A 16,251-nucleotide genomic window follows, 5' to 3' on the forward strand; every position below is an offset into this window, starting at 1 on the left:
CATCTGACTCTTGGTCTCAGCTCTGGTCTTATTCTCAGGGACATGAGTTCAGGCCTCATGTTGGGCTCCACACTGGGCATGGAGCCTACTTAAAAAAACTGTGGGGGCAGCCCCGGTGGCGCAGCGGTTTAGCACCGCCTGCAGCCCAGGGCATGATCCTGGAGTCCCGGGATCGAGTCCCACATCAGGCTCCCGGCATGGGCCTGCTTCTCCCTCCTCCTGTGCCTCTGCCTCTCTCTCTCTCTCTCTTTCTCTGCATCTCTATGAATAAATAAATAAATAAAATCTTAAAAAAAATAAAAAAAATTGTGGTTAAAACACATGATCCAACCTTTTCTTTCTTCCTTCCTTCCTTCCTTCCTTCCTTCCTTCCTTCCTTCCTTCTTTCTTTCTTTCTTTCTTTCTTTCTTCTTTCTTTCTTTTTTTTTTTTTAAGAGGGAGAGAGACAGGGAGAGATAGGGAGGGGCAGAGGGAGAGGGAGAGAGAGAGAGAGAGAGAGAGAGAGAGAGAGAGAAAAGCCTAAGTATGCTCCATGCCCAGTACAGAGCCTGACACGGGGCTGGATCTCACAGCCTGGAGATCATGACCTGAGCTGAAATCAAGAGCTGGATGCCCAACCAACTGAGCCACCGAGGTGCCCTGAGCCTGACCTTCTTAACTGATTTTTAAGTGTACGATACAGTACTGGTAATGATAGGCACAATATTGAACAGCAGGTCTCTAGGTACATTACTACTCCGGGTCAGATTCAGATATGAAGTTTCAGTTATGCATTCTCTATTTTTATTAGCTCCCTTTCCCCTGAGTTAGCTCCAAAGGAAAATAAATACCATTCTTTCCAATGCCCCATCATAAAACACTGCAAATCAGTGATTGGTTTGTGGACATTAATCCCTGTGCTGCATGTATGTTTGGGAGGCGAAGCAACAACAACAATGAAGCCCTTAACCATGACAACAATAATCATGCAAACAGAAGACACAAAAGAAGTTCTAAAGTCAAACAGACTTTAGAAACAAACAGTTCAAATCCACAGTCTCCACTTACTTGTTGTGTGACTTTGGGCAAGTTGCTTCCTAAGCCTCAGCCTAGAAGATAATTACATATATTTCATGGGCTACGGTAGGGATTTCATAAGATAACACCTATGAATATCTGTCATATAAAAAATACTATTGTGTGGTCATCATCATCATCATCACCATTTTTTCTGGCAGGCTTCCGGGGATCAGTGAGCTATCACAGGGACTAGAACACCTATAGTTAAAAAGTACTTGCAGTTGCTTTCTGCTAATTACAGAATGTTAACGGGGAACCCCCACAACTGCCCTTCCAGGTGACAAGGTACATTACTACTCCGGGTCATAAAACCAAAGCCCAAAAAAGACTAATACTACAAAGACACGTATTTAGTGTTTAACTGAGACTCAACCATTTGCTTCTGGATTTTCAAATAACAGCAAGAGCCAGTGAGCTTAATTGCAATCCAGATGACTAGAGAGGAAGTAGGTTTCCAATCCAGTGCAGAAACTGGTGCTGGCTGGCGATGAAAGGCCTCTTCCGCCAGGCGTTCCCGGTGTCAAATGTGTTGCCCACCAACCCTTACGCAAAGAATCCTCATTCCTTATTTCAGAGAAGTTTGGAAAAATCATTATATGTTCTACTTCAGCCTCTATGTGGTCCCAACTGTTATAAGCATCTGGTGCTGCCTTGGCAAATTTTTAGCATTAAACCTGCTGTTTTTTAGACATCTGGATTGAATATGAGCTGTAGAGGCACTGAGGGGATTTTTCCTGCCCTATTGGAAGTCAGGTATTGTGCGTTGGGTGTTTGCCTCTCCCTGGATGGCAGCTCGGACATGATCTGAGGGGACTTCTATTTTGTTCCTCATTTAATTCCTGGAAGGCCTTTCTTTCCTTGTGTTATGTCCCAGCTTACCCTCCTTATGGGAAAGGCCGTAGTACTTTCAGCCAAGACTGGGAGCCAGCCATGGGAAAACAGGAATTGGCGTGCAGTGCGGACTCAGTGAACCAAACTCTAGCCTTGACCGATTTTCAGCTGGAAATCTATCAGATGGCCTTACTTTCGTTAAAAATAAATCAAGCACTCTCTACTCTTCCAGACTTTTACTGGGCCTTAAAAACAGAAACCCACATCCAACTACACTGTGGGCTGTACTCACCAGCTGGTCCGTCCTGCTCAATGTATTTGAACTATAGTTGATGGGCTTACGAATACCAGGAAATTTACCTTAAGATTTCGGTCATTAGCTTAATGAAAGTCACTCATGCCTGAGCAAATTGCAACCCAGAATAAGCCCATCTGGTTTTGCCATCCAAGATACGATTATATGTGTGAATTTAGAAAGACACAGCACATAACAGCATTCCCGATTGTTAGTGGTATTTAAAATATCAATTGGATAGAAAAAAAATGGTGTGTAGGTAAAGAAGATGGATTATAGACAAAGTGTGCCAGGTAGGACAAAGTAGTTGGCTAAGGGCACTTTACTGCAAAATCAAAAGAGAAATGAGGGGAAAGCATTGTGAGCATGTTTCTCTCTTAGCAAAACAGAGGGATAAAAAATATTGGACACAGATAGTCAATCATCAGCTTTTAAGGGCTAGAATATACAGGACATTTTTATGGGGCAAACGGAAGTCCTTTGATAGCTTCCTTTAAAGGAAGAAGAGTTTGAGAGTAATTGATGAAAAAAGGAGGTGGAAAGTTGATGGGGATGTGGCTAGACTGTAACAACAGGAGAGAAAGTGATTCCATAGTCATATGAATAAGGAATTCATGAGTAAATTTCTAAAATACCTTTTATAGGTGAGAACGATAGACTCCATTTCACCTTAATATTCTCTTTCTGTCTTTGATCTTGTTGAAGAGAATTGTTCTTTATGGACAAGCCTCACTGGCTCCATAACAATGCAGAAATGTCACTTTCCCTCAGGAGCACTGGAAAATTTGACCCTTTGCCCCAGCTCCTCCTTTTATCAGTGGTGACAATGTCTGGCAGCTGCCTTCTCTGGACTCTGAGCCCTTGTGCTGGGAGGGGAGGCTGGGTGAGTGATCAGATTTCCAGACACTTGCTGGGTGTCCCTCTCTGTTTATTCAGTCTCTGATTATCAATCACTGTGGCCCTGGAGGCTGGGGAGCCTGCCCCCAACTTGTTCAGTCATCCCATTTCACTGCCCTCCTGCCTATCAAGAGTATCAGTGTCAAGATCAACCTCTGATGATCGAGGAATGTGGAAAGCACCTAATAAGTCAACCATACAAAACAAGTGCTTGAAGAATGTGGTGGAGGGAGATAGGCTCTTCCAGTTGAGTGCAGTCATTAGAGAAGATATAAGTGTCAGAAAATTTTGAAAAGTGGGTTGATTTATTGGAGGGGCCTTGAAAATGGAGAATTTTTTTGATAGTGATGACTCTATCAAAGTACTTTTTGTTTTTATTTTATTTCTTAAAGAGATGATGCATTTTTTTTGTATCCCAAAGTCAAAACTGCATAGAGAGGTACAAATAGACAAGCATTACGCCCATTCCTGACCCCTATGCCCTATTAATCTCTGCCCCATAGGTAGTTTATGATTCCTTATTGATAAACTTAGTGCTTCTTTATGCAAATATAAATACATATAAGCAGCTATATCCCCCCTTTTAGTACAAAATATAGTATTTATAATACTATGAACTTTGCTTTTTTTTTTTTTTACCTAAAAAACATTTCCTGAAGACCTTTCCTTATGAACGTATAGGAATTGTCAGATTCTACAACAGTTTATTTAAGCAGTCCTCTTGTTAATGGACACTCAGATTGTTTTCTATATTTTATAATAAGCAATTTCACAGTTATTTACTGGGCCAAATGAAAAATGTATTTAGTTTTGTTAGATATCACCAGATTTCTCTCCACACAAGTTGTATCATACTGCCATCCCACCAGCAGTGTCTAAGAGTGTTTCCCCAAACCTCTCCAGCAGAGTGTATAACCAAACTTGTGAATGTTTTTAGCCAATGCGATATTTGAAAAATGATATCTTAGTGCAGTATGTTGTTGGGCTGTATTTTTCTTTTTATGAGTATGATTGAACATCTTTTTACATGTTTAGGAGAAATTTATATTTTATTTTTAGTGTCCTTTGCCTATTTTTCTACTGGCTTGCTCTTTAAAAAAAAAAAAAAAAGATTATTTACTTGAAAGAGCATGAGTAGGAGGGGCGGAGGGAGAGAAAGAATCTCAAGCCGACTCCATGTCTAGTGAGGAACTCGATGCAGATCTCGATCTCACAACCTGAGATCATGACCTGAGCCAAACCAAGAGTTGGATGCTTAACCAACTGTGCCACCCAGGCACCCCAGGATTGTTCTTTTTAATCCCAATTTATAGGTACTCTTTATAAATTAGAATGAAAGTTCAGATTCTGGCCCTCTTCCCCATTCCAAGTTACTGAGCCACTTTGGGGATAAGGTCCAGGAATTTATATTTTTAAAACGTTGCTCAAGTGGTTCTGATTTGCAGCTAGGTTAAGTGTAGAACAGAGGGAAAAAGAGGTTGGCACCAGATTTTAGAGGATTTCAAATACCAGGCCAGAGAATTCAAACTTTATTTGGTAAATCATGTAAAGTCACTAAAGATTTCTAAATATATTTTTCAAATACATTTTTAAAAAATTTTAAGTTTTGGTAGAGTGAGTCTGTGGGACAGACAAGAACCTGGCAGGAGACTTTGTTCATAGATGAGTCAAGTTGCTCTTTCTAAGATCAAGTGAAAGCAGCTACTTTGTGATCAGGAATGGCCAGGCTAGTCCCATCTAGAGATTTAATCCAGACACTCATCTCACAAAGGGCTGGTAGGCAGGCAACCAACCCACTCAAATAGTAAAAGAGGAGCAGGGGAATCAACTACGAAGTCATTTAAATTGATCTGTTTCCAATCAAAAGAAAGTAAATCCCATCATTGGAGGTCAGGGTTATCCTAATTGAGATTAGTCTACTACAGACGCCTCAGCAATCCCAGAAATATTCTTCAGATCAAAGCAATTCAGCTTCTCCTGGAGTCTTTGCTTTCAGATTTATCCACAGCTTTGACCTGTGCTGAATTCTTGAATAGGATAGTTCTATTTTAAATACCATATAAACACATTTTATCTGTGTTGTATGTGACCCCCGGACAGGGTTTATTAAGTTATGGTGGTAAATGGGCATCACAGTGAATGACACCCAAAATACCATAATGCCACAGGAAAATAGAATATATTGCTCATGGGCCCCAGACAGGAAATGGCAGCATGCCTCCCGGGGCCACAAGAGGCCAAGGTTGGGTCAGAAAGCAGAAGGAAGAGCAGAGGGGAGAGCCTAGGTCGCTGCCTTTACTGGGGTTTCCAAGAAAAAGACAAGAGGGGACAGGATGAACAGTTTCTGATTGGCTAGTTTGAGTGATTTCAGCAGGCTTTGGGTTATAGGGGTGGACTCTAGTTGCTTGGTACCTGACCTGAGGATAATTAAAGCAGAGGAATACTGTTTCCTGGGGTGCATGCGCCAGATTGAGGAGGTAGGGCATTCAGTTGAATGGCTTACATCTCAGAGAACTACTATCGGCTGGACCTTTTGCTGTCTCTAAGAATTGAGTAGTCTTGGGAAGAGCAGTCTCTCTCCAGTCAGAAAGGGTTTTTAAGATCTCAAAAGATCATAATATATAGAAAATAAAAAAATATGATTGATACAATTATAAGACTTCATAAGTGAAAACCCAAATTGAGAAAATAAATCTATATGATGAGTTTTTTCAAATTACACTTAGACTGGCTGTGTTGTTGTAGGCTCATCAGATAAAGAAAGTGTAAGGGTTTGATGATGATTCTTTATAGAAACCCAGAATTTCTCATCTTATTTACTCTATCCTTCACTACTATCTTTTTATTTTTATTTTTATTTATTTATTTTTTTTGTACATAACATCTTTCTTAGGGGAGAGATTTATGATTACCAAATCTGTCCCTAGTGTTTATGTGTGCCAGGCTACAGGGATTTAGAAGATGATCAGACACCTGTCCCTATTGATGAATTGCTCATATCTGGTGGGAAGATAGATGTGTAAACAACTGGTGGAAATGTAGGCGATAAGCATTATTGCAGAAGTGTGTGTGTAAAAGTGTTGTGAGTGCCCAGATGAGATAAAGACAGGTTGACAGGTAGTTAGTTCCCATATGGACAAGGGTAGGGGTAGCATTCCAGAAAGAGAAAGCATATTTCTAGAAACTGAAAATAGAGGCTGGAGCACAATATCTGGAAGAGTTAAGGGATCAGCTAACTAAGATGGACTGAGTCCAGGACAGAAATGGCCTTGGTTGCTCTGCCCAGGATTTGGATTTTATGCTGTCCTTGTTCTCTGTTCTTAGACAGCATAACAGTCACCTAGAAAACCTGCTAAAACGCAGATTCCTGGGATGCCTGGGTGACACAGTTTGTTAAGCTTCCGACTCTCATTTTCAACTGGAGTTGTGTGCTCAGCGTCATGATCTCAGGTTTGTGAGACTGAGCCCTGAGTCAGGATCTTTGCTCAGTGTGGAATCTGCTTGACATTTTCCTTCTCCTGCTGCACCTCCTGCTCATTCTCTCTCTCTCTTTCCCTAAAATAAGTAAATAAATCTTTAAAAGAAATGTAGATTCCTGGGCCTCACCACTAGCAACTCTGACCTGGTCTGGATCCAAGGATTGTGATTTTAGCAAGTGTCCTAGGTGATTTTCATGAAGGTAGACAGCGGATTGTGCTTTGAAAAATCGCTAGAGGAGGTAAGAAACTCCTGAAGCAGTGGGAGACATGGTTCAGGGACACTGATGGAATGCCTAAAAGTCAGGTAGGACAGGGTGGGAGGGGTAAATATACCATGGATATCACAGAGAAGAAGCCATCATTGATGGAAGCTTCCAACATAATGCCTGGCACATAGTTGATGATTACTAAGTTGTGGCTGAAGCTGAATTTTTCTGCAGTGTCATTGCTGTCTGTAGTCAGACATGGAAGAACAGATACACGCACGAACCTACTATTACCTGAAATTGGCCACTGGCTTTTGGAATTGAGGTCCTTCAAGGTTGGAACCCCTGGCTAATGCCCCCACTTGCAGAACAGGTCCTTGCCAGTATGTAACAGAGTTCACACCCCCTTCTGTCCCTCCTCAGTCATTTTAGGTCAGGGACAAGCTGTGTGGAATAGCCAAATCCCACCAGATGGGTCTGGATCTGTGAATCTGTTTGCTGTATCAAGACCATGTGGACTGTTTATAGGATGTGTCCAAAAGAATGTTTGCTCCTAAGCCTTACGAATGAGGAGTAGAGCTTTGGCAAAACTTGGATAAATGTAACAAGAACCTGCCAGATTTATGCTGCATTTCCAGACTGAGGAGAACCTCGTGTTCACCCGGTCCTATCTCAGCCCTGACTGAGACAGAATGCAGAGCATAACAGAAACCTGGAACAGGGGTAGGCAGCCGGAGGTGGGAGTTGATCTAGCACATACCTCACTCGGAATTGGACCAGAGGGGAACTGCTGTCTTGCAGTAGAGTTGTGCCCATCCTAGAGCCACCGTTGATCAGTGCTTCCATTGTTTTTGTAGGGCAGATTCTCTTCCTCGACACAAATGTTCATTTGGGATGTAAATATCCTATAATCTGGGGGTGTAAAATGTTTTATTTTTAATGCCAGGGCAAAATGTTTCAGAAAATATTTCAGTTGAAAGGTGAAACCAGACCATGAAATTGGTTTCTTGACATACCCCGTTAGAACAAAGTTTGGCTTAAATCTTGGTCCTAGGTCCTCTCTGTCCTTGAATGGGTCATATTTTGGTAAGCTAGAGAGAACACTGGAGAAGAGCGAGGTCATATTAAATCTGAGGCTTAACCCTCACTCTGTTACCAGCTAGTAATGTTTTTTTTTTTTTTTTTTTTTTTTTTTTTTTTTTTTTTTTTTTTTTTTTTTTTTTTTTTTTTTTTTTTTTTTTTTTAAGCTGAGTATTTTTTTTTTTTTATTGGTGTTTAATTTACCAACATACAGAAAAACACCCAGTGCTCATCCCGTCAAGTGTCCACCTCAGTGCCCGTCACCCATTCCCCTCCAACACCCGCCCTCCTCCCCTTCCACCACCCCTAGTTCGTTTCCCAGAGTTAGGAGTCTTTATGTTCTGTCTCCCTTCCTGATATTTCCCAACATTTCTTTTCCCTTCCTTTATATTCCCTTTCACTATTATTCATATTCCCCAAATGAATGAGAACATACACTGTTTGTCCTTCTCCGATTGACTTATTTCACTCAGCATAATACCCTCCAGTTCCATCCACGTTGAAGCAAATGGTGGGTATTTGTCGTTTCTAATTGCTGAGTAATATTCCATTGTATACATAAACCACATCTTCTTTATCCATTCATCTTTCGATGGACACCGAGGCTCCTTCCACAGTTTGGCTATTGTGGCCATTGCTGATAGAAACATCGGGGTGCAGGTGTCCTCAAAGAGTTAAAAATAGACCTGCCCTACGACCCAGCAATTGCACTGTTGGGGATTTACCCCAAAGAACCAGCTAGTAATGTGAACTTGAGCAAGTTGCTTCCTTCGTGGGCTCTATGATAGGTTTATCCTTTGGGAAAAAGACTCTAGACCCTGAGATTTGCATGCGTGACGTTAATTGGGAAGTATTCTCAGGAACAATGCTTGTGAGAGGTAGGGATACGAGAGAACAGAGAGGGAATTTTAATTGTAATGCAAGCGACCCTTCAGCGTGGCTCACTAGGAGGCAAGGCGGGGTGGGGGGGCATCTTTTAGATCTACGGCCTCCCTACCTCATCAACCATTGAATGTGGGCTGTCCCCTAGTAAAAGTGTGACTTGGGGGAAAGGCAGCTCTTTTCTAGGGAGAGTGATTTTCAGAGAGGGAGTCAGCTGCTAACCGGCACAGTGACCTTGCTTCTGAAGGTAGAATCTGGACGGCGCGCCACAGTGTCTGCTTCAGTTCCTGTTTCATATGTTTCCTTTATTATTGTTTCTCAATAGCATGACTGGGTTGTGCCAGATAATGTCTGTATCACTTCTCTTGCCCTAATAAGGCTTTGTAATGAAGACTTGCACACTTCAGTGGCATATAATTATTAAACGGTCAGTCACGGGTCTGTAGGGTTCGGCTCATCTGGACTAGGCTTGGTGAGTCTTGGTAAGGCTGGTCCATGTATTTGCTGTCAGCTACTGGTTGGCTGGGTGGTCCTGCTGATCTTAGTTGGGCTTGAACACTTTAGGGGTCAACTGGTGTTGGCTGATCTGGAGTAGCCCTGTCCAGGCTGAGGCCAGGGTTACTTGGTGTAAGTTTTCCTTCAGAAGGCTGGTATGGATGTTTTTCTCATGGCCAAAGTAGAGGCAGGAGCAATCCCAAATGCACAGGCCCAATTCTAGCCTCTGTCTATGTCACTCATGCCAACATCAGCTAGCATTGGCCAAAGCAAGTTGTGGAGATGGGCTCAGAATCAAGAGGCAGGACAGTTTACCTCATTCACCTTGACAAGGAGCTGCAGTTACTGAGCAAAGGGTATAGGTATAGAGAGGGGTGATGAATTGGGGCCATCTTTGAAATCTACTACAATCTCCAGCTTCCTTCCATCTCAGCCATTCAGTGGTTTTTGTAACTTTCTCTGTTAGGTAGATATAATGGTCTCATTTTGATTCTAATTAGAAACTTCAACTCTATCCAAGTTACTGATCTTTGAATCCAGGGCCCAGCATAGACTAAGCACTGGCAACAAAATATTTGTTGAATGAACAAAAGTAAAAATGACTGTATGTTAGGGATTAAAAATAGTAATCCCTAGGGTCAAGATAAAATCTGGTTTGTAAAGTGTTAGGATATTTAGCTGCTATAAATATTTTAAATTAATTTTTAATGATTTACATTATTATTATTATTATTAATTGTAAAGTATGTTCCTTGTTAAATTTTAAATATGTGTGGAATAAACAGTGAAAATTTCCACCTCACTTTTTCCTTTCCCTAGAGGCAGCCGTTGTTACCAGTTCTATGTCCTTCTGGACATTTTCCAATGTCTCTTCCTAGGCAGATGTGTTTTCTTTTGTTTGATATCGTTTTAACCAAGAATAACGCCTACTATCCATTTTCTTCAGCAACTTGCTCTTTTTTGCTCAATGAGACATATTAAACAAAAACCAACATGAATCTGAAAATTCTTTTAAATTACTTTGTAATTAATTAATGGCAGCAAAAATATAAAAAATGGCAATAAAAATAGGTCATATTTTATATGAACTTCATATGGATGAAGCATATCATTTTTCATTTTGCAGACAGTGCTTGGTCCTCACATAACTATCTATCAGCTCCCATGCCTTTGAATCGCCTCCACAAAGAGCTGTCACAGTTTGGGGGAGGAATACAGATTCTTTCTCCTCGAGTTCTGATCTCCTTTGGGGGAAATCAAGTTCCTTGTTTGTATACTTTCAGTGATCCTAATCAAATAAACCAAAGGAATAGTTAAATTGTAATCATCCTCTTTTTATGAATAAAAGGAAAATGGTCTATGATGCTCAAGCTCTGTAACCTCCGTATCTACAAAACTGTGAAACTGTGGTTGTTTCTACTGTGGTATTACTCACTGAATAGCAATGTTGATAGTAAGTGATAGACTCTTTTCACTAATAAATCTACTATCAATTATTTGCTGATATTAATTTTTTTACATTTGTTATACAGGGGATTATTTCGCAGAGGAAAATTTTAGTAAGGTTGAGGGAAACACTGTGACCTGTCAGGAAAGAAAGTAGCATTTTCATCTCAGAAATGTTAAAAGTATTTCCAGGGACATAGAGTTGCCATGTTCATACTTCCCATCAACCTGGGGACATCTTCAAGAACATTTCAAATTGTAATAATTTATTCTTAGGTCATGGTTTTAAAAAATACATAATAGTTAAAAACCTCTGTCCGTTTAGTAACATTTGGCTTGAAATTGTATTCACTTACAAAATTTGTATTATGAAGAGCCCTACATTTTTGGAGCTAAAGCGAACCTGTGGCCAGGTTTGAACATAGGTTTATTTTTCTCTATAGCAATGACATAGTTCACTCAGTCCCAAAGTGATTCTAAAATAAAAGTGAAGAAGAGATACAGATTTTAGACTCAACTAAATAAATAACTAGAACTAAGATAAATTTAAAAACTCCTTATTGAGGTGGGGTGATGACTCATCCCCAGGGTAAAATTGGCAGTCTTCTTCCAGGGATGACTCAGCTGCCTTCACTCTCACTTTGCTCCTTCTGATTCACTACCACCAGGGTAGGCAGAGATGGGGCTTGATCATCTGTAAAAGACGGACTTTCAAAATTAACTTATTCATTTATTTCTATATTTACTTATTCACTTGTAAAACTTTTGTTTAAACAGAATGTTGGTTAATGTGTGCATTTAATGAAAGCTCTTCTAATTCACTCAGGATGGAGACCCAGAGCCTTCACTCATTCACTTCCCACTTATTTCTGTCTTGTCACACTCATATTTATTCACATTTCATTTGCCTTAAGATAATGAAAAACCCATGCGAGTGGTGGATGATGAGGATTTGGTAGACCAGCATCTCATTGGTGAGCTGAGGAAAGAGTATGGAATGACCTACAATGACTTCTTCATGGTGCTCACAGATGTGGACCTGAGAGTCAAGGTACAAGTTTTCTGTTTGAGATGATACATTTCTACTCCTTAGAATAGCAACTCTGGGGATTTTTTTTTTTTTTTTTTTTTTTTTTTTTTTTTTTTTTTATGAAGAAGCATCTAGAAGACCATGTCTAGTGCCCAGGGCAGCCAGTCCTGGTGCTAGGGAGGGAAGATGCCTGCTGCTCGTGGGTTGGGAGCTCAGGTTCACCTGCTCCACCATCACTAGCGCTTTGTTCTGACTTAGTTAATAATTCCGCTCATGAACGACAGGCACGGAGAGCTGCAGACTGCTGTACCGCAGACTCCAGGCTTCCCAACTTCTGACTCAGAGGCTTTGTGAGGCCCTGCCTATGGTTCCCCCACCAACATCGGCTTCCGCGTACTGGGGGCTGCTCTTGAAAGGCTGCTTTAGCATTCCCTCCCAGGCTGGGCCCTTAGGGACCCAGCAGGCTCCTTCCCACCCTGTTCTGCTGGATGAAAGAGAACTTCGCCTTAGCCCAGGAGCCAAGGAATTGCTCCTATGATCCTCTTTAGAAAAGGAAAGAAAGGTCTTAGAGCAGAGGAGGCCTCAGACATGCTGGTGGAGGTGCGTTCGAACAGGCTTATTGCGGCCTGGAACCTCCTTAGGCTTCAGCAGAGTGAAAGAGAGCAAGAGAAAACAGGAGCTTTCTCAGGAGGAAGGAACCCAGAGGAAGAGCCGACTGTCAATGAACTGATTAAATATATGAATAAACACAAATTACTTTATACGTGGGAAGGCTTTGGAATGGGTCCGATATTCCATGTTGCCCCACAGAATGTGTACCTAGAAATGAAGTCTATGGAAAGAGCTGGGTTGGATGATCTCCTGTGGCCCAACTGTTTGACTCAGACTAAATTCAGTGCCATGCAGTCATCAGACATCAGACACCGGTTGAATAGCTATGATGTACCAGGCCCAAGGGATAAAAGGTGAAGAGTATTTGGCTTCTTCCTTCAGGAAAGCCAGATTTAACATAGACCTACTCTTTTGGAAGGCCCTGGAAGTTTATCTCCTGATCCAACATGGACAAGACAGTAGGGTTTTCTACCTACTTTCCTCCCATGCTTAGGGAAAGAAGTTCTGAACCATAAAAAACTGTGCCGTGTAGTAACACTAATAATAATTATCATAATAATAACAAAATATCTAATTTTATGAAGTGCTTTCCTCATGCTAGGCACTCACCTCAACCCTTTACAATCCATGACTCAAACCTTTGAGATAAATAACAAGTATTATCTATATTTCACAGAAGAACAAAGAGAGTCCCAAGTTCACCCAGTTAGCATTGCACTCCATACCCATACAGGTGGGCTCCAGATTGGATGTCTTAACTCTTCTGGTACACACTAGCATATCATGCTTACCCAGAAATCGTCAGGGAAAAGGTCACCTGGGCTAACAGAACAGCTGATCCAACCTGCAGTATTCTTCTGGATCTGAAGAGAGGTCCTTTTATTAACTCCTTCCTTACTTGTGTTGCCTCACCTCTAATGTGAGGGGCTGGATTAGATGGGCCTGAAGGTCTCTACCAGCTTTCACATTCTGGTTTACTGAACTCCCACTGGGTGCATAGCTCCAAGCCACGTCCAGACTTCTCTCTAGTTTACGCTGCCTGTGCTCAGCCGGCTGTCAAACCCATCTTAGGTTGCTGTTGTAAGACCAGACGGCTATGACCCAGGAAACTGAATTGGATTATCTTTAAGTTAGATTCCAACTTTTTTCTGAGACTACATATAGAAACATGACCTAATTTTAAGTGACGCTTGCTCAATAAAACAGACTCCATGAATTACAAAGAGTTTACGTAGATTCCTGATGACCACAGGACAGTTCCCCTTCTGGTGGAAAAAAATTTTTTTTTTAAGATTTTATTTATTCATGAGAGACACAAAGAGAGAGGCAGAGAGACATAGGCAAAGGGAGAAACAGGCTTCCTTTAGGGAGCGCAATGCGGCACTCGATCCCAGGACCCTGGGATCGTGACCTGAGCCAAACACAGATGCTCAACCACTGAGCCAACCAGGCACCCCTTCTGGTGGAAAATTACCCTTATTGTTGAGGTCAGATACTTTCACAGCTTATTCCATTTCTGTGTTGGTTATAGCATTTCTTACCTTCTCCCCAGTTGTGTAGTGAAAAGAAACAGTTTAGTCCCAGAGAGAGGGAAGCGAACCTAAGATAGTGTGATGAGGAAGGCACAGACCCTTTCCAATAAAAAAAAATATGCAGTTAAGAAATGCTCATAAAAGGTTAGGGACAGTTGTTTCATGGATTCTAAACCTCAAAAACTCAGCAGAGATACTTTTGCAGATGAGAATTTATAAATCAATGAACCCTCCAGGTTCTTATTTCCTCCCTGTTCTCCTGAATTCTCCTGGGTCCTCTTAGCCTCTGAACAGAGGGAAGAAATACCCTAATGCATTATATACATACTTTCTATTCTTTCTTAAACAGCAATACTATGAGGTACCTATCTCGATGAAGTCTGTGTTTGATTTGATCGATACATTCCAGTCCCGAATCAAAGACATGGAAAAGCAGAAGAAGGAAGGCATTGTATGCAAGGAAGACAAGAAGCAGTCATTGGAGAACTTCTTATCCAGGTACCCCACCCTTGGAGTCCCCGAGGAGGCAGGTGGGAATGTGTTGTGGGTAAGCTAAAGAAGAGGCCAAGAAAACACAAAGTAGATCTGTGTGCAGACCTTCCCTGATGTAAGGTCTGTCTGCTTCATAGCCCTCTGGCCACTGGGCTTAGTCTTTTCCTGTTGAAAGGATTTGGTCACAAGTTTGGGGTCATCTCCAAGCTTGAATGTTGATTTGGTGGCTTTGGATAGATATTTTCTCTCTTTTCTGCTCCTTTTGGGCCCAGAATAAAGAATTCTGACCTGTGAGGGTTCATTTATTCCGTAGGTGAATTTAGAGGGCTTTGTATACAGCATTTTTTTAAAAAAATTTTATTTATTTATGATAGTCACACAGGGAGAGAGAGAGAGGCAGAGACACAGGCAGAGGGAGAAGCAGGCTCCATGCACCGGAAGCCCGATGAGGGATTCGATCCCAGGTCTCCAGGATCGCGCCCTGGGCCAAAGGCAGGTGCCAAACCGCTGCGCTACCCAGGGATCCCTGTATACAGCATTTTTATTTTACATATTTATTTATTAGGCCCCTCTGGTTCCAAGCAGGATTTGGAACACTCTGCGTGATTTTCTGCTTCCTTCTAACTCTGCAGAAGACAACAAAAAGCCCTCTGGGACTTCAAAAGGATAAATCCTCTTGACCCAGCTCCCTGATTCCCTGGGGAATAGGGTTTATTGAAAACTGTTGTAGGAAAACTTCAGTAAATGCACAGAGAAGATTGTTTTTTAAAAAAATTGCTCCATGTTATCCCTTCTCTGTCCCTTCCCCGATGTTGGATGAAAATTGTACAGGGCCTTTGGGGCCCTGAGAGGTGCAAAGCTGCAGAAGTTCCACCCACAACAAATAAATACGGAGAGATCTCAGCATAACATCTCCCCTTCTCACCCCTGACACTAGCAGTACTGTGTGGCCAAGAGGCTTCAGAAACAGAGCAAGCATTTACTTGGGGCTCATTAACTTGGAGGCTGTTAACTTCCTTACTTGTGTCTATAAAGCATCGTCTCCATATGTGAGTTGGAGAATCAAGAAATTCTATGCGTAGTAAGTAGATAGATCATTTGAATTCCTCTAGATTCAGGATGCTTGGGTCTCTTAAAAGAGAACCTCATGATGTGTATGTAACAGGTATAGGACTTGTTCATCCAAGTTTTGGGTCTGCAATTTACTAGCTATGTTGATTTCTCTATGTTTCTCAATTAACCTGCCTTAAAAATCTCACCCATAAGTGAGAATCTCCCTGCATTAGCAAGTAGCGCTGACCCCATCCCAGGGTTGCTGAGATCACTTTTTTTTTTTTTTTTTTGAGAGAGAGAGTGCACACGAGGGCAGGGCAGGGGGCTTGGAGGTGGGAGTGGGCAGAAGGAAAGGGAGAGAGAGAATCTTAAGCAGCTCCATGCCCAGCACAGAGCCAAATAGGGGGCTCCATCTCATGACCCTGAGATCACGATCTGAGCCAAAATCAAGAGTCAGACACCTAGCTGAGCCATCCTGGTACCCCAAGGGATCATTTTTTTGCATGCTCACCTTTAAGCCAAGCACCTCATTTTCCTTCCAGAGTTTAATCTTTACAACAACCTAGGATCTGAAAACTGTAACTACTGTTGTGTTGTAAATGGGACAGGCGAGGCTAATGGAGATCAAGTAACTAACTTTCTGTTATCACTGAACTAGTGTCAACTGTAAGACTCAGTGGCCCCAGGAAAATCTGGGTCCCAAAGTCTGCATTCTTATCTAATACTCCTTTTGAAAATATAATGTGAATTATTTTTAGTCTTGGGCCCAGAAGGCCACAATTTGAAGCAAAGGGAGATATCCCTAAAACCACAGGATTTCAGAGCTGAAAGGAACCTGAGGTTCTTCCTTCATTCAGATTTT

The 16,251-nt window shown here is 41.7% G+C and overlaps 1 protein-coding gene across 1 annotated transcript in view; it reads left to right on the forward strand.

Annotated features, from left to right (window-relative positions):
• CCDC80 (coiled-coil domain containing 80) overlaps positions 1-16,251 on the forward strand; it is a 37,709-nt gene that overhangs the window by 12,449 nt on the left and 9,009 nt on the right. Inside the window, exons 4-5 of the mRNA XM_041771732.1 lie at positions 11,585-11,721; positions 14,194-14,342. Coding sequence (XP_041627666.1) covers positions 11,585-11,721; positions 14,194-14,342 — 286 coding nt within the window. The remainder of the gene's footprint in view (positions 1-11,584; positions 11,722-14,193; positions 14,343-16,251) is intronic.

Source organism: Vulpes lagopus, chromosome 1, assembly GCF_018345385.1.
Source record: "Vulpes lagopus strain Blue_001 chromosome 1, ASM1834538v1, whole genome shotgun sequence".
Lineage (NCBI taxonomy): Eukaryota > Metazoa > Chordata > Mammalia > Carnivora > Canidae > Vulpes > Vulpes lagopus.